This window comes from Lissotriton helveticus, chromosome 1_1 (genome assembly GCF_964261635.1).
Source record: "Lissotriton helveticus chromosome 1_1, aLisHel1.1, whole genome shotgun sequence".
Classification (NCBI taxonomy): domain Eukaryota; kingdom Metazoa; phylum Chordata; class Amphibia; order Caudata; family Salamandridae; genus Lissotriton; species Lissotriton helveticus.
In genome coordinates, this window is record NC_136057.1 from 65512083 (window position 1) to 65530599 (window position 18517).

General features: G+C 45.2%; 1 protein-coding gene across 1 annotated transcript in view; it reads left to right on the forward strand.

Moving 5' to 3' along the window:
• The window catches only part of LOC144758378 (uncharacterized), a 687536-nt gene that overhangs the window by 405132 nt on the left and 263887 nt on the right, over positions 1-18517 (forward strand). Inside the window, 3 exon segments of the mRNA XM_078646424.1 lie at positions 279-1053; positions 6984-7178; positions 9462-9709. Coding sequence (XP_078502550.1) covers positions 279-1053; positions 6984-7178; positions 9462-9709 — 1218 coding nt within the window.

Consider the following 18517-nt stretch of genomic DNA (forward strand, 5'->3'; position numbering starts at 1 on the left):
AGTTTGGCAAATATTTGGTGGCTATTGCATTTTATTGTTGAAACAGAAATCAAACGTGCAAAATACTGCACACATGTAAAGTGTGTGAGAAAAACACAAGTATTTTATCAGCCATATTGGCCCATCAGGAAATGCAGTCATGGGATGTAGACAAATATATGCCCGACCCACAGACACTAACCAAGAAAGAAGAATCATACGCATGCAGCAAGAGCTTTAGTTTGTCATCACTACTCAATCTTCATCAGCACACGTACACAGGAGAAAAACCATTCAAGTGCAGTGAATGTGTCAAGAGCTTTAGTAGGTTATCAGAACTACAAAGACACCAGCGAACACATACAGGGGAAAAGCCATTCAAGTGCAGTGAATGTGCAAAGTGCTTTAGTCACTTATCAACCCTCCAAACACATCAGCGAATACACACAGGAGAAAAACCATTCAACTGCAGTGAATGTGGGAAGAGCTTTAGTCACTTATCAAGCCTAAAAATTCATCATCGAACGCACACAGGGGAAAAACCCTATCATTGTAGTGAATGTGACAGTAGTTTTAGTTACTCTTCAGCATTAAGGTATCATCAGCGAACTCACACAGGAGAAAAACCATTCAAGTGCAATGAATGTGGGACGAGCTTTAGTCACTTATCAAGCCTAAAAATTCATCAGCGAACGCACACAGGGGAAAAACCCTATCATTGTAGTGAATGTGACAGTAGTTTTAGTTACTCTTCAGCATTAAGGTATCATCAGCGAACTCACACAGGAGAAAAACCATTCAAGTGCAATGAATGTCTAAAGAGCTTTAGTCAGTTATCACACCTCCAAACCCATCAGCGAATACACACAGGGGAAAAACCATTCAAGTGCAGTGAATGTGCAAAGTGCTTTAATCGATTATCAAACCTCCAAACACATCAGCAAACTCACACAGGAGAAAAACCATTCAAGTGCAATGAATGTGTAAAGAGCTTTAGTCAGTTATCAAACCTACAAAGACATCAGCGAAAACACACAGGGGAAAAACCAAATGATTTCTGTGAATGTTTGAAGTGAGAAGGGCTTTTGTCAATTTTCGATCCCACACATCCCTCAGTGAATTCACTCCTTCATTTAACTCACATGTAAATAATGCTAGAGATGCAGAGATTCCAAAAAGAACTTAAGAACATCAAAAATAATATTGACCCATCTGAGGACATAGACAAGAGCTGAACAGTGCAGTTATTGTGATAGGAATGAATTACGGAAAAATATAACATTCAAATTATGTGGAACATTGAAATACCAGATGATAGAAGACCCGACAAACAGTGAAGAAGAAAAACAGATAACAGTGTTTGCAGAATTATAAAAGTGTGTGTTTACAGTGGTTGTTCACTTCCGTACACATAGCAAAGCGACATAATGTACCAGGATACACAGTGGGAGCTGAGCACAATGTGGATTAAAAGAAAATAAACATTGTTGATTTTTATTTGGTGAAGAAGAGATACAAAGAAAAACATTAAAATCGCACCTGACCACACTACCTGTAAAAGCAACACTGAGCAATACTGGGACTAACAACGGTATTTTCAGCTAACTTGTCGGATTAGTAATAAAACCTATAAACCCAACACACCCAGAGTGGACATGTTGTCAGGGCTCTAGAGATGGAAGCTTCATTGGTAAAATTTATGTATTACTATTAACAAATGCCACTGCAGTATATGTAATGAACTAAAGCGAAACACAGGTGTTCAAGAAATAACCTATTTTTAGATATAAAAGAGCATATACCTTGTTTTTAAGTAACGTTTGCTGCATCTATTCCACACTGTTATCGGTTAATGGATCAGCTTGTGCCTCGGGCCTTATAGCTAAGTGTGACCTGTGGCTCCTTTCCGACTTGGCTCTCCCTATTACTTCTGTGTCTTGCCAAACTCTACTTTTTACCAGAATTGAGCCATTGTAAGCATCAGACTCTGTTTGAAGAATGTGGTGAAATAGTGAAATCCCACATCAAAAGCATATATGTGCCAGGACAATCAGTTGCACTCACAGCAACTCGTCTTCCACACTGATTGTCCCTTGTTCTCAAATGTTCGGAAGGATTTGTTGTATGATTGCCAGAAGTGGCAGTGACATTCATGAAGCTAAAGCTAATAGGAGTGTGTGGGAGATGGAGAGGGGGGAGAGATAAAGAGAGTGTTGGACTTGGCCCTTCTGGCAGGTTCACCCCTGAACTTTTTGCCTTTTAATGTTACATCATTGTAGTGATTTCTGGTCTTTGCTCACTTTAGCACTGTGGCGCAGTGTAAAGTGCGTGCGCTCTCTGAGTGCGTGTGTGAGAATGGCCTGCCCTCCCATAGGAATGAATGGGGAATATGTGTGTCCATGGTAATTCCTGATGCGTGGGGAGTGCAAGGTTGAGTTTGGTATGTGCGGACTCGTGTGACTAAATGCTGCGCGATGATGTGTGCGGCATAAATGTGTCTAGTGTGGAAGTGCCACTTCTAGAAGCTGGCATGGCTGTGTAAATTATGTGAATTGGCTGTCTGGCTTGTGATTGGCTGGAGCTGGCTGGTGAACCTGGCTCCAGGAGTCAGGATGGGTCTGCCCCGGTGGTGAGTGGAGAGATCTGCATGATTGATATGAGGGAGGGGTACACCTGGGACCTGAATGGGGCTGGGCTTTCCCCACACAATGCTGGCTCCGCCCCCTGTGGTACAACTGATGACCCTAGCCTGGCCAGTGAATAGTGAGAGGGACTGAGCACATCAGAGTGCTCCAAAACCAGCTGCGTCTGGTTTCTCCCCCACCCTGCACCCCACAGACAAAGGGATTTAGTGTATAAAAAGAGGCTGTGACCTCTTGTAAAATGTTCTTGTTTTCCTGACTAGAATCTACCAGGGGCGTGCTGCTGCTGGGGCCCAGGGGAAGACTTGCCTCCCTGGGCCCTGCCCAGCCCCTGGATTGCTGGTGGACTTTGTACTGGGACCCCTCTGACTTGCCTGAGGGACTGGAGGACTTCCCTGCGCTGAGGAGCTGGTTGCTCCATTTCTTTATGCCCAGGACTGGCTGAAACCCCATTTTGTCCCAGTTGCTTTGTTGGGCCAGGGTTTCTGTCTCCTTTAGCGCCTGGGAAGTGCTTTGTTTTGAAGTGTCCTGTGCGTGGTGCGCAGGAGCCTACCCTGCATTGTGCCCGTGGATTGTGTGCTCTACTCTAGCAGGAGCCTACCCTGCATTTGTTCCTTCGTGGTTGCCTATGGGTGCCACCCCGGTTATTTAATTATTTAGGCACGGGTGCTCACCCCGTTTCTACTTTTATGTATAATTTACTCGAGGGAGCCTACCCCTCTTTTCAGCCGGAGAAATCACCGCCGCAGCCCTGAGCTGCTTGTTGACATGTTGCTGGGCCGCTGCTTGCCGTGGCCCGGAAGTAGTGGAGGTGGGCAGGGCCTGGTGACCCTTTGTTCCGCTTCCCCTAGCCTGGGGGAAGCCTTTGTGGGCTTTTCCGGTCTCCCGTATGGAGAGGGAGACCGGAGATGATGCCTGCCTGCCCGCCCGCCTGCCGGAAAGAGAAGCTGGTGCTGCATGGGGAGGCTGGGAGCCTACCCCGCCTCCCCGAGTGGCCGCAGGAAGACCCGGATCCTTGCGGGCTCCATTTTAAAAGTCCCGGTTCCGAGATGGGGGACCGGGTGAAGACCAGGGCGAAGCGGGCTAACTTTGAAGGCGGGGCTCTCAGGTGGTGAGAGAGCCCCACAAAGCGCTATTGCCGCACCGGAGAGAGGAGTCCCCCGCGAGCAACCCTGTGAGTACAAAAGGGCTGGGGGGCTCCGTGGGGACTATCAGTGCTGCCAGGTCCAGGCACAGCACCATGGGAGGCAGTAATCGAGCAGCCCCGTTTGGCAGCGTTCATCTCCTCCGTTTTGCTCATTGTTTGTCCTAGAGCCCACGTAGCTCGAACATGTTGGGGCATTCTTATTCAAGGAGCTAGGTAGCTCCTCCGCCCCCCATGAGTTGTTCCGAGCCCGAGGGCTCCAACGATGGCCAGAGTTATGTAAAGGGCCCCGGTGGAGGTCCCGAGGGCCAGAGGGGCCCGTGTTCGTGCCTCTGAGGGCCCGAGTTGTTCTAGAGCCTAGGAGGGCTCCCCATTGGTACACTATTTGTCTTGAGAGCCTAGATGGCTCCAGCCTGTACGGCAGTAGTGTTTCCTGAGCCTAGAGGGCTCCAACAGTTGGCGCAGTTTTTTCCTAGGGCCAGTGAGGGCCCTGTTGCAGTTTTGCTGATTCACAGCTGCCCAGCAAGTAGTGGGCAGCTGCACCGTTTAGGGTTTACTTCTTAGGGGACTTGTTCTTTGGACCCAGGAGTGAGTCGCAATCCCTCGTCCCTACCTTGGCCTTCCCCAACTGCGCAGCACTTAGTGCCAGCTGCAGCGTTTAGGCCCCTTGCTATTGTCCACAGCTGCCCAGCAAGTAGTGGGCAGCTGCTACGTTTAGGTTTTGACGCAGTGGCGCAACCTGGAACTTGATGTGAGTTATGGGCTACATGTGATTTCTGCGCTGATGTGATTTATGTGCTAAATGTGATTTATGCGCTAATGCTTTGGGTGTTAGGAAATGTACTGTGTGTAGTATGTTTTGCGCACCCTGTGTTCTGACACCTCTGTATGTGTTTTTATGCATCATATGTAAAGCTTCTGAATGTAAATGTATTTTCATGCTTAGGTGGTTGTTTTACCTAGTATAGTTATGCTAGTGAGTTCATGGTTCCCTGCGTGATATTTTCCTAAGGTGGTTAGGGTTGCGTAGGTGGTGCTTACCTTTTACCAGTGGTTACTGGTTGTGTGCTACATTTGCTATTTGGTGCTACAATTGCTATGTTCTAAGTGTTATTCCTACAAAATGCTAGTTCTACCAAGTGCTTATTCCTGACAGTGGTCCCTGTGGCCCTGTCCAATTTATATAATCAACAGGAAAAATGGTGCGACCTCTCACACCATGTCCAGGCGCACAGCAATCACGGGTGCATAACAATAATGCGACAAGTTAATCCAAATTTATTCATCCTTTATTTGAATGTCATTTTCATCACGAAGTTTGTTTTTAATCCCAAGCTTTCTTAACAGTCACATGAACGACGTCTCACATTAATATAATTATAAAATAATCCCCTGTAAATTTTGCCTGTGCCTCTGGCACATTGTAAAGTGTGTGTTTACTATCTAATGTGTTTTGTAATACAAAGGCTATTTTTACATATACCTTGTGTGGAGTTCCTTTTGTGGGGGGTCTGGGAGATTGTTGTTGGTGGGAGATAGAGAGGGGGAGAGATAAAGAGAGCGAGAGAGACAAAGAAAGGGGGAGAAAAAGAAAGAGAAATGGAAGGAGGGGGAACGGCAGGTGATTTGTATTCACCTAAAAATAGAAGAAGCAGCCAAATACATGTCAATGTGTGACATCACCAGGGAAACGGGCTAAATACCTGTGAATTTATATATTTATTTTTAATACCTATAGACCCATGTCATGCAAATAAACAGGGAACAAGTAAGGAAAATAGTGATCGAGCCCATTATCATATGCAAATCACAATGACGTCACATGTAGTGACGTCACAAGAAGTGATGTCAGGCCCTCATAATAATTTTCATGGAAAAGGTCGACGGCCTGTTTTAAAAACAAAAAACAAGAAACATAAAATAATGTAAAAAGAAGCTTTTGGTTTCCGTTTTTATACATCATGTGTTTTTCCCACTATCAGTTTGTAACTAAACTCGGAATTGATTGAAAGTGTAAATATTTTTAAACAGACATGTGGAACTTGGAAATTACATTTTTAAACAGTTTTCAGCGAATAAATAAAATGTGCTTTTAATTTGTGTTTGTTTACTAACGTTCTTTATCCAGCCCCTAAGCCCCAAAGTGTTTCACATTTACAGTGTATTAAGCAATAGAAGGGCTAATTGTGTCTAGTTCTATGTTCCTCTCTTGCGCCACTCACACAAATAAATAAAGGGGACGCTGCTAGCGGGATGGAAAGTTACAAACACTCTGAGGCCTGTGTTTGCAGATGCAAGAAGCAAAGTAACATTTCCCAGTCGCAGGCTAAGGAGCTAGGTGGAACTGAGTCCCTTTTCTAGATAATAGTGGGGGGACCCCATCAAACTGTCTCAACCTCCGACAAGTGCCGTGCTGATAAAGCAATAGTGAATTTGATTACTTTACGATGAATTGAAATCAGAGGAAGAGAAGAAGAGAGTGAGGTGCAGGATGTATTAAAGAAAATGAAAAAAAGAGACGCAAGACTTTACCCTGTTTGTGTACAAACATTTTGCGTAAACAAGTTGTGCTGTGCGTTTTGAACAGGCTCTCACCCCCCTTTGTATGTAAATGAGCTTCTGTAATCAGACACCCCAGTCTCCCATCTCTTCTCACGCGGATGATACATGTGAGCACTGTAAGGTAATCACAAACAAGGGCTATAGAGAAATAATCGGCTTCCAGGTCACACAGCTGTTGTTATGTAGTTCTTTATTTGTTTTTTTTATTTACTTTAATTTGCAGCAATTCTCCAGGTTACGTTTTCTCAATATATTGCTTTATATCGCTCTTAGCGCTCCATCAGTTAAACGTGAGGTCTGATGTAGGATTTGTTGTAAGTGTTCCTAGACCATTTCCCAATCCCTTTGTCCTCGATTTGTCGGCATGTTTTGTGTCCACACACTGGTCTAGGATGGGCCTTCTCAAGGTAGAAGGCGCTGTAATAGGAATCAGACATATATGAAATTGTATGTAAACAAATGTGTGCCTTTCAGTTATCAGGCACCACCAGACTCACATCTACACATGTAATTGAGCACCAGACTAAAGTGACTCCTCCCTGTATAAATATGTACCATCAGTAATCGGGCTGATGGTTCTGCTGATGCTCACAGCAAATACAGTTTCTGGGATTGCGCTCATTGGCCTAAATTTTAATTGCTGATGTTTCACACAGTTTCGCTGATGAGCACAGCTTATAAACCGGGTAGCCGGGATGTGCTTCGGTATACTCAAGAGTCTACGAAAGATCCTGGACCTACTTCCTGTCGGTGCCAGACAGACTCTTGTGCATGCCTTGGTTACATCAAGATTGGACTACTCCAACCTCCTCTATATGGGAATAACAGCAAAAAGCCTCAATCGCCTCCAGGTACTGCAAAATGCCACAGCCCGGCTGGTGCTAAGACTCCCAAGAAGAACTGCCTCTAGAGTCGCTTTGAAATCCCTCCACTGGCTTCCGGTAAAGGAGAGGATCACTTTTAAAGCATTATGCGTCTGTCATCGTATCATCAATGGCAAGGCGCCTAATCCCCTACAATCCCTCATCACTCCCTATAGTCCAGGACGCAGGCTTAGATCCTATGGTACCGGGCTACTTGTAGTCCCCAAAATTCACAAAACCCGAATGGGCGGTAGATCCTTCAGGCTACTGGCAGCCAAGAGCTGGAACACGCTTCCGATGGAGATGCGTCTCGAACCTTCTGAAGCAAAATTCCGCAGAGCTCTAAAAACATCTTTTTCGCTCAGCTCTGATGTAATCTCCCTGCTTTGTCTCTTCACTCTCTCTCTCAGCGCGGGGACACGCCGGTGTGCGTAATGCCATGCGCTTTATAAAACTCCTAAATAAATAAATAAATAAATAAATAAGGTTTGTGGATATTGCGCACTGTAAGCAGATCATTGAAGTTCACCCTTAAGTAGTAACTAGGTCAAAACATAGTACGTACATCATACAAAATGTCACTGCCCCTCCCTTCTTGTTGACATCTCTAGGAGTTCCTCCTCTCTCATGGCTGAAGTGAAGGAAGGTTTTCACACATTATGCTCGTGTCTGGCACTTCCTTAAGCGCAGAGAGGAAAGCCTCATTGTTAATGCATTGTTTGGGCTCTGAGGAACAAGAATTCTTTGAACACCTTCCTGAACTCTCTGATAGTGATTCTGCCACTCTTAATGAATACGAGATCTGCTTCAAAAAGTTGGACTTGAACCACCTTCCCAAAGTGAGTACTGTCCTTGAATGATATCACTTCGGGAGAAGGGTGCAAAGGCAGGATGAGTCGATCGAACAGTACATAACTACCTTGCGCAAATTGGCTTCCACGTGCAATTTTGGTGCAGCTTTAGAGGAGCGCTCAAGAGATCAGTTCATGTTGGGATGCGCCCTCGACAAAACGAGAGACGCCCTGTGGCGAAAAGAAAAGCCATCGGTTCAAGAAGTGTTGACCATAGCCAAAAGTCACTAGCATTCAAAAGCGTGTGTTGATATTATACCCAAAGACAGTTTAGGTGATAAAAAGGAGAACATTGATGTCATGGTGGTGGTGGATAGATTTGTTAAACCCAAATCGAGCTCCACTTCAAAGCCCTTTAACACAAAGAATTTTCAGGTGAAGTGCTTCAGGTGTGGCAACCCTGGCCAAAAGGCCAACTTTAAAGATCGCCCCGTCTGGGAGGCCATGTGAAAAACTTGTGAGAGAAAAGGTCACGTCTCAAAGAGCAGCAGAACGGGCAACAAGCATGAAAAAGTCAGGGAAGTTGAACTTTATGAAGAAGAATTGGAAGGAATCAATATTCTCCCAGTCACAAGGAATGCTAGTGATGGCCCTCAGGAGGTAGTTTTGATCAATGATGCTCCCGTGATCATGCTCTTTGACTCTGGGGCCACGATACCACTAGTCCCCAAAACATTTTATGAGTGTTATCTGCTGTGCAAGGTCACCCTGTTGAAGCCAGACATTAGATGAAAAGGTTAAGGTAGAGTGACTATTGAGTTGCTGGGTTATTTCTGGGGCACACTTGACTTCAAAGGGAGAGTCATCCCTGGTAAAATCTATGTCTTGATGAAGCGGGACTCACTCATAAGTTGGTCCCATCAATGTGATCTACATATCCGCCTTGATCCTAAGAGAATACCTGTCTGCCTAAAGGAATTACCACCAGTTAGGGTTGTTAGTAATGCTAATCGAGATTGGATCAAGGAATTCCCTGAGGTCTTTGCTGGTGAGCTGGGTGTGTCTCAAAAACGATGTACATCCGATAAAGGTCAAATCTAATGCTGTTCCAAAGACAGCTAAGCATGAAATTTGAATTAGACAATCTCTTAGCCAAGTGCATCATACAAGAAGTTGAAGCAATGGAGTGGGTCTCTCCTGTTGTTATGGCCCGCAAAGCCAATGGGGAGGCCAGGCTTTGTGTCGGCTCGAGGGAGCTCAACAAAGCAGTTATTGTTGATCATTACCCTTTACACAACATAACTAAAATGCTGTATTCTCTTGAGGGGGCAAGGCATTTTTCATCCTTGGACTGGACCTCCGCCTATCACCAGGCCGGGCTACACTCCTCTTCAGAATATTCACTCCTATTCCCAGGACCTTACCTCCTTTGTAACACCCTTTAGATTTCTAAGAATGCCTTTCGGACTTATTTCTGCAGCCTCAGTTTTTCAGAGGGCGATGGAGGGCATTCTTGGAATCCTTCAGGGTGTCAAGGTGTACCAAGATGATGTGCTCATCTTTGGTGTGGATCTTAAGAAGCATAATGGGAGGCTGAGGTCAGGACTGAAGAAGTTACGTGATGCTTACCTCACCCTTATTGCTGACAAGTGCAAATTTGATGTCAAAGAATTAGAATACCTAGGGCATTTTGTGTCCGCTGCAGGCATCAAATGCAATGACTTATTGGTAAACACCCTTTGTAATTTGTGCACCCCTTTAAACAAAGAAGAGTTTGTAAAATTTCTGGGCATGGCTGAATTTTATCACAAGTTTGTTCTGAACTTTGCAGGGAAAACCTCTTGTTTGAGGTCTCTCCTCCAGAAGGGAAGCACATTGTTTGGTCCAAGGGCTGTGAGGAAGAGTTTGAGTGCATTATCAAACATCTGAATGAAGCACCTTGTCTAGGAAGTTTTGACCCCACAAAGGTATCTTATCTCATGACTAGGGGTTAGGAGCAGCTCTTTTGCAGAAGGTTGATAGGGAGAATAAAGCCATTTGTTTAGTCTCTAGGCCCTTGAGGGGTGCTGAATGCTACTATTCTGTTGTGGAGAAAGAAGCTCTGGGTGTTTTCTGGGCGGAGCGCAAGCTGAGAAAGATTTTGTGGGGGAAAGGTTCAGAAATCTTACTGATCACAAACCTTTTAGGGAGGTCTTCTCCAAGAAAGGCATTGACTTTGTCTCCCATAGGATACGGAAGTGGGTTGTGGCTCTACAAGAATTTGACTTTGACATCTCATACTTGACTGGTTCCAATAATATCCTGGTACACTGTGTCAAGGCTCGGGGTGAGGAGTGTCAAACAACAGATGAGTGGTTTGGAGGTGAAGAACTGGAGGAAGGAATTCATGTGTGTGTGATTAGGGAAGGGTTGATTTCTTGGAGTGAGTGGAGGGAACCTCACATGAACGATTTAGACTTGCAGAAAGTCCTCACCATGGTCACAGGTGACTGGTGTGAGAAGGAGGACTGTGAAGAGGTCCTCGGAGGCTTTTGGCAAGTTAGCGAAGATCTGGCAGTGGAGGATGGTCTCCTCATGTGTGGTAGTAAGTTGGTTGCACCCCTTGCACTAAGGAAAAAGCTAGTAAAGAGTTCTCACGCCTCGCACATGGGCATTGTCAAGACAAAGAAAATAATGAGGGAAGCATCTTGGTGGCCTGTCATAGATGTACATGTAGAGAGGTTAGTGCGTGAATTTGCTGAATGTGCGTGTTGTAACACGATATTGATGTGCAGGATGCAAACCATTGTTATTAGGGAACAGGCTACAGGTCCGTGGACGGACATTTCTATAGATATTTTGGGACCTGTGAAGATGAAGACTCGGGATCACTATTTGATTGCGTGTATTGATATGTTTTCCTGTTGGCCTGATATCAAGGTGGTTGATTCCGTAGAGTCTGGTGTAGTGATTGAGTTTCTAGAAGAGTTATTTGAACGTGAGGGTTTCCAGTTAACACTCTTGTCAGACAATGGTGTTCAGTTCGAATCACTGACAGAATATCGATGTCAAAAATATCGGATCCGAAATATTGGTGTCAAGAATATTGAAGACCTATCTACATTAGGGTAAGTACAAAAATATTTTCAAAAAAATATTGTTATAAAAAATATCGTTGTTAAAAATATTGTTTTTTTTAAAGTTAAAAAATACTGTAAAATAAGTAAATAATAGATATATTTAAAATCAACATAATTAAAAATATGTTCAAAATTATAAGTAATACATATAATGTAAAAACAATTAAACATAAAATATAATATATATACTTCATAATATTTACAACTAAGGGGTCGATTCCGATCTCGGTCGGAAAGCTCACCGAGAGCTGTCCGTAGCCTTCCCTTATGACCGAATTGTTCCAGTAGCCTGACTGTCCGGGCGAAGAAGTACGATACGGAAATGTGGCAAATCCCGACCGACACGTACGCTCCGACTCTACCCACAATTTCCGTACACGATGGATCCATAAACGCCAAATCAAGTCGCACCCAACCATTTTCACTGCATTTTCCGTGTGTATAAGTACGATGCGTACTTCCTACGTGCCGAACGGGTCACCACGTCCAGCACGTCACAGCATCCGGGAAAGCTGTATATCAGGTACCATTTGCGCCAGAACACAATCCACAGCTAAGAAACGGATCAGCTAGCAATGGGTACAAGACGGTGCAACAAGCAGCGTGTACAAGACAAACATATCATGAATCCCATTGCGCAGGTCATACCAGTACTGTACATCTATGACTGGATCAGGAACAGACGCGGACTGCGCAGATGGTAAGTCAGACACCCACCACACAAACAAACGAAACGTACCCGCCAAATGTCTATTTTTTGTTGTTGTTATTGTTATTTTGTCAGCAAACAATCAATAGGTCACAGGCACAATACAATGCAGAAATACCATACATATGAAAACAATAAATATTTAGAGAGAGCAACGTAAGTACAAGTAACATAATTTACAGTCTTGATCTCCAGTTTAAGAGTCTTAACATTAATACATAGTTTCATATCCATTTCGTCACAGGAGACCACAATTTCTGACCAAAAGTTTTTCTTCTCCTACCCTTTGAGTTATACATTGCCATCTCTAAATGATATATTGATAAAAGTCTAGACTGCCAATTGCTAAAAGTCGGGGGAGCTATATCAAGCCATTGAGATGTTACACATAAACGAAAAATTGACATACAAAAAACACAAACCCTTCCTTGAATTCAGACCTTCCCCCCCTGCATTTTCTTGCGAACCAAATATAACCAATTCCGGCGACAGTTGTATGCACATGTGTAAACTATTATTTAAAAAAAATTCTATTTCCTTAATAAACTTGATCAATTTAGGACATAGAAAGAACATATGTATGGCATCTGCAGCGAGTTCACCACACCGATTGCATTTGTTTCCACCTTCAGTATTCCATTTGGCTATTTTTCCAGGAGTATAATTTAAATCAAATATTGACATGGAATGCTGACTCCTCAGTGAACCATTAAATAAAACTTTGACAGATAATTAAATTATTATTTTCATTGTGGACTTGTTGCCTATCACTACTGCCACCCCCACTGATAGGGGACTTGCTGCTTATCACTACTACCACCCCTACTCATAGGGGGTATGTTGCCTATCACTACTGCCATCCCCACTCATATGCGGCATGTTGCCCATCACTACTACTACCCCCACTCATAAGGGACTTGTTGCCCATCACTACTACCCCTCTAACATCATGACAACAGTATGTAGTCTGTGACAAAGGCCCACAACAGTGAATATGACTTTGAACATACAATGTAACTCCCATCACATGTGTGATCAACACAAGTCAAGCATCACAATGGCACTGTGTCAATGTGCACTAACACCCCCTCACTGTGTAGAACAAAAGTTAAGTGTGGGGTTCTAAACTGCAGCAAATGTTGAGCATTGTGGTAATGGGGTCTAAACACCCCATCATCACAGTGACCAAAAGGTAAGTGTCATCATGGTAAAAGCTGCAAATGCCAAACAGCATGTGTGATTCCTGGTCCCAACACATGAAACACTTTAGTGGCAAAGTAGTTGTTGTGTCACATACCCACAGAGATGTGGTGAGGTTAACAGTGCAGTGAAAATAAAACATACTCTCGACCATGTGCAGACAAGCACTACCCATTGGGGCTGACATTGCATACAGTGTACAATGACACAAAAGCAGAAGTGACCATCATATGCATACACACATCTCAAAAATAGACACACACATCTATACATCCTGTGTAGACTGTAGGTGTCAGGTCACAAACTCCCTATTCCATGGCAGCAATGTGACATAACAACCAGGATGAATGTGCAGAATTATGAGATATGACTCACAGGGACAGCAGGAAAAACACCCAAACAACATCCAGCCAATGGCCCACAACAGCGATACCAATCCACCGGTGCAGATGCACAAACACAAACAGGCAACCTCACACTGCACATCTCACATAACATGTGTATGTGTGTGTCTCAGTATCGCCAGGCAACTACACAACACATCAGGGGGGCTGAACTACAATGACACAGATGTGGACACAGTGCGATACAAAAGAAACCCATGAATTGGACACCCTTTAGTGGGCAATCAGCCATTGTAAGATGAGAGGGATCCCAACAGACACAGGAACAGGAACAGCAACTAAAGCAGCAAGAGAAAGACCCACAACATCACTACCCCCAGGGGCCACACATTGGGGTGACACAAGCCTGCATGATACGTCCACTGTGATGACAAAGGTAGATGTCGTTCAAATTGTGAAACTCAGACATGTGTCCTGTGCCACAAACGTACATCACAACTACACAAACACAAATCACTCAGCATGGCCCATCATCCAGGGACAAAAGGGAGGTAGAGGCCGAGCCATGAAAACACTCACATTTGTTCACCCTCAACACCACACACCCTGAACTGCACCAATGTGCACCAGTGAAGCCCACATGGACTGGTGATATCGCACAGGCACCCATGACAAATAAAGTGATGTTGGGAGGATCTAAGGTGCACAGACTCATCACACATTGACAGTCTACAACCCCGGTGAATGACAGACATACTGCACAGTATGCGGTACATGGCCATGATGTCAAAGCGCCCGTAATCCTTGGAATACCTGCCACTGTCCCAGGACAATGCAGAAGCCAAGGAGAACCACAACGCACACATGCTGACACCTGCCAACATTGCACCTCTGAACCTGACGAGTGGGAGCAGTCACACACACATACACGTGTCTCAAACACTGAAAGGTACCACCCAGGGACAACTACATGATATTGGGAACAAACAAGTGCCATGGGGACCCCTGGCTGTGTCCCATCTGCGTCTGACCACATCATCACCACTCAGAACTGACAAATCCTAATGATGACACACCAAAGAACAGTAGTGTGTCATGCACCCACATTTCTGGAAGCCCAGGACAAAGATGTGGGGTGAACACAGGACAACTCAGCAAGCATCACCAACACAAACATATTAAGGGGACACAGCCTGTGAAGAAAAAGGGATGGGAACACACACAGACATGCCCACACAACACACACCATGGGCCCAGGCAATGTCACATCAGCCTGGGTACGGGAGTGTCCCTTAAGTCATCTGCTCATACTCAATACATATGTCTAGCAAGTTGCACAGAGGACACAGTTGACTCTGAAACCAATAATGCCCACACCTGTATGTCCACTGGAGATGGGCCCACAGGCAGGGAAATAGACAAATTGGACAATGGGAAGCACATCATATGTGCATGGGTGCAAGCCACAGATGTGACCATGCAAATGAAATGTTAACATCCCTGTGCAAAATGTGTCAATCATGACACACCCAGTTTGCTGCTAAGGATGTGATGGATACCGACCAGAATAGGATACATATCTCATGGACCACACTGAGTACATCACATCAACACCTCAGTTTTCAACATTGAAAATCCAGCATTATAACTGTAAGGTCATGGTAAACATCATCAACATAATGTACAGCTAAATCAAAATCACAAGGATAACAACAAATGCTTTTTTCAGCAAATGGGAAAAAGTCCAGAAAAAACAAAGGCCAGTGGCCAGTCCATAGCAATAGTCCAAATAGGGTGTGAGTGACAACTGTCACCCGTTGCTTGCCTGCACTGCTAAGGACAGGGGACATCCACTCGGAGGGGCATACATGGGGGCAGGCCAGGCACCGCAGGGATAGGATCAGGGCTCAGGATACGGAGGCAGTGAAGGGGTGGTGGGTGCAGGAGAGTCACTGACAACTGCAGTGGAGGTGTCTGACATAGTGGGTGCCATCACAACTGTAGGGCACAAGTCTGATGGGGTGGGTGCCGGCAAAACTGCAGTGCGCAGGTCAGATGGAGTGCACTGGGTCCCCACTGCAGTGCCCAAGTCAGACGGGGTGCTCGTGGACTCCACTGCAGTGCCTAACTCCATGGGAGCAGAATGGGGTTCAGGTGAGGTCGGCAGGACAGAGGGGGGCCACGGTCCCCACACCAGTGGCACAAACAGGCTGATCGCAGGTAGAAGAGCAAGAGGTAGGGGGAGGGCCTGAGCATTTTGGGGATGGTGTTCTGTGGGTGGGGGAACCTGGGGCAGGGTGTGGCGGGGGAACCTGTGGAGTGGTGGCCTGTGGGATGAAGGACGGAGACTGTGTTGTGGAGCTGCGGGGCGGGGGTGCGGTCTTGCTCTTCCAGGTCCGAGGGGACTTGTGGGTGCGGGCCTCAGTCTGCCTGTGCCCGGGGGAAGGTATCTGGGTGTGAGGGGCACTTCCCTCTGTGTGTGGGGACTTCCTCTTCCCTTTGGACGCTGGATCAGCTGGATCGGTGGGGAAGAGGCCAAGGTCACAGAGGAAGAGCTGCTTGGACGATGGGGTTGCAGGTGATGCAAGGGAAGGGGTCTTGGAGGGAGAGGTATCGGAGGACTGTGGAGTGGTTGTGGATGCCTCTGTGTGTGTGTTTGCAAACCATCCCCTGTGAGTGTGGTATCGGTCCCCTGAAGTTGCTTGCGTGCACGTTTAGACATTGGTTTGGGTGTTTGTGTGCTGCTCGTGTCTGTGGGTTTGCGTGACTGTGCTGGTGTGTGTGTGCTTGGGACAGGTAGGGTGCTAGGAATTGTGGCTGGGGCAGAGGTAGGAGGGGTGAGGGACTGTTGGAGGAGGAACACTGCTGCGTCAGGGAGGAGGCCATGGACTGATTGGTCCTCAGTAGGGCAGGCATGCCCGATGACATGCCCTCCATGAACGACACCAGTTGTGTCAACAGACTGGTGTGTGTATAGAGGACACTCAGCATTGCTGTCTGCCCTGCATTAATCTGTCGAAGCAAGTCCACATTCTCCACACTCAGGGCAGCAGGGGACGCAGGGGCAGGGGTTGCAGTGCCTGGCACAAATGAGACATGCTCCCGAACACGGGAGCCTCCCCGGACTTCTGGGATGGGAGCCGATGGGAGGGTGGTGATGGTGGTGGTTATGTTATGTTATGTTATGTTATATAAAATTTATAACACGCACAATTACTCTTGAGTATCCTGGCGCGATGTGGTTTCAGACCTGTGGCTAGAGAGAGTGTTAACCCCTTCCATGCTCATGACAAGCTCAGCTCGTCATGCAATACACTGCTCATGTGCTCATGACGAGCTGAGCTCGTCATGAACAATGGGATTTAAGGGAGTTCAGCACCAAGAGTGAATTGCTGTAGCATTCAAGGTGTTAATAGGCTTGCTTGAAAAGGTGAGTTTTGAGAAGCTTCTTAAAGCACCGGAAATCCTGAGTGTGGCGCAACACAGCAGGGAGGGTATTCCAAAGACTGGCTACTTTGACTGAAAAAGACTGGCCGCCCATCCTAGAGCGACGAAAGTGGGGGATGGCCATCAGTCGATGAGAAGCAGATCTTAAAGCTCGATGAGGAATATAAAAGGCTACCCTTTTCCTGATGTAAGGAGGGCCTGAATCATGTAAAGCTCTATGCGCTAAAATAAGAGCCTTGAACTGCACCCGCTGGACCACGGGCAGCCAGTGAAGATCTCGCATTTGTGATCTGATGCTTGATCTCTTAGAAATGCTGAGTAGAAGTCTGGCCGCCGCGTTCTGAATTAATTGCAGTTCAAGGTCAAATCAAGTATTTCTTTATTCGGTTTCTGGCAGATAAAAAAACATAAAAGCAGTTACATTAAAAACAGGAGTTACATTTTATACACAATTTTTAAAAACCGAATACTGACAATGAATTTTAGTTCATTATGTTTAACGAATATTCACACCCATTCATTTCTGATATATGATATGTTTTAACAAAGTTTATCGTTCACGGTTTATTCAGTCGATTTATTTTGGTTTATGCCCCTTTACAGATTTAGACGGTGCAGAAAAATGCATTTTAAGAATTTAACAATACACCTCGGCATCCACTCCTCCTCCATCAACTGTAGGACCAACATGGCCGGACGGCACCTTCTTATTCCCACATGCTTGAGTAAAGGGATTAACCAGATCTTCCTGTGCTCACTATAGAATTTACAAAAGAAAAAAGTATGTATAGTGGCCTGGGTTGAGCTCTCATCGCACGGGCATGAGGATAGTGCTGTATCCCACTTATTTCGTTCCGGGAAAGCAACCAGACGGTGGAAAATATTTAATCTAAATCTTACTAGGAGAAATCTCTCAAAAGTAGTAAGATCCTGGACTAAATATGGCTGGATAGATAGACTGGTTTGGACATCAACACTATGTTGCACAGAGGGTTTCGAGGCTTCTTTCGTTAGCCGAATTTCTTCTAAATAGGCCAATAAAGTCGCCTGTAATGCCTTTCTAGATAGTGACTGAATTGTAGTGGGGGCCAGGTAACACTTTTCCAGTCAGATAAGAACCTTTTTATGTAGGTCAACCAACCAATTTTGGATGAGTGATCTAAAGCTATACAGTCTAGGATAATTTGCTGGGTAAATGTATTTTTATCCCCGGACCATATACGATGCCAAAGAAGAAGTGGCTGTATTTTTGCCATATCCGTAATGTATGAGATTCCCAGCTCTGTGTGACACGCAAAGGTGGATGTACTTTTGGGTACCGCTAGGAGAAAGCGGAGGAATGATTTTTCTTGTTTGCATAACCCCATTCTCCTGCTCCATATAGCGTGACAGACTGACATTTAGCTCTGTAGATTTTTAAAAGCTCTACTGGTGGTCTTCTCCCCAATCTTTTTAAAAAGTTAACCAAAGTCATGATGGTCCTGACTAAATGGAATTTTCTTGACTCTATAGCGGGGGACCAATTCAGTTTATCGTCGATAATGATTCCCAAATATGGATATTGCAGTGTTACATCCAATTTCTCATTATTTAAGAATATGCTCTTTGGCCTTTGCTTCATTGACCCAGCACTCATAACAAAAGTATTTTTGATGTTAATACGTAGGTTCAACTCACCCATAAACTGGGAATACCTATTTAGAGCCTTCTGAAGTTC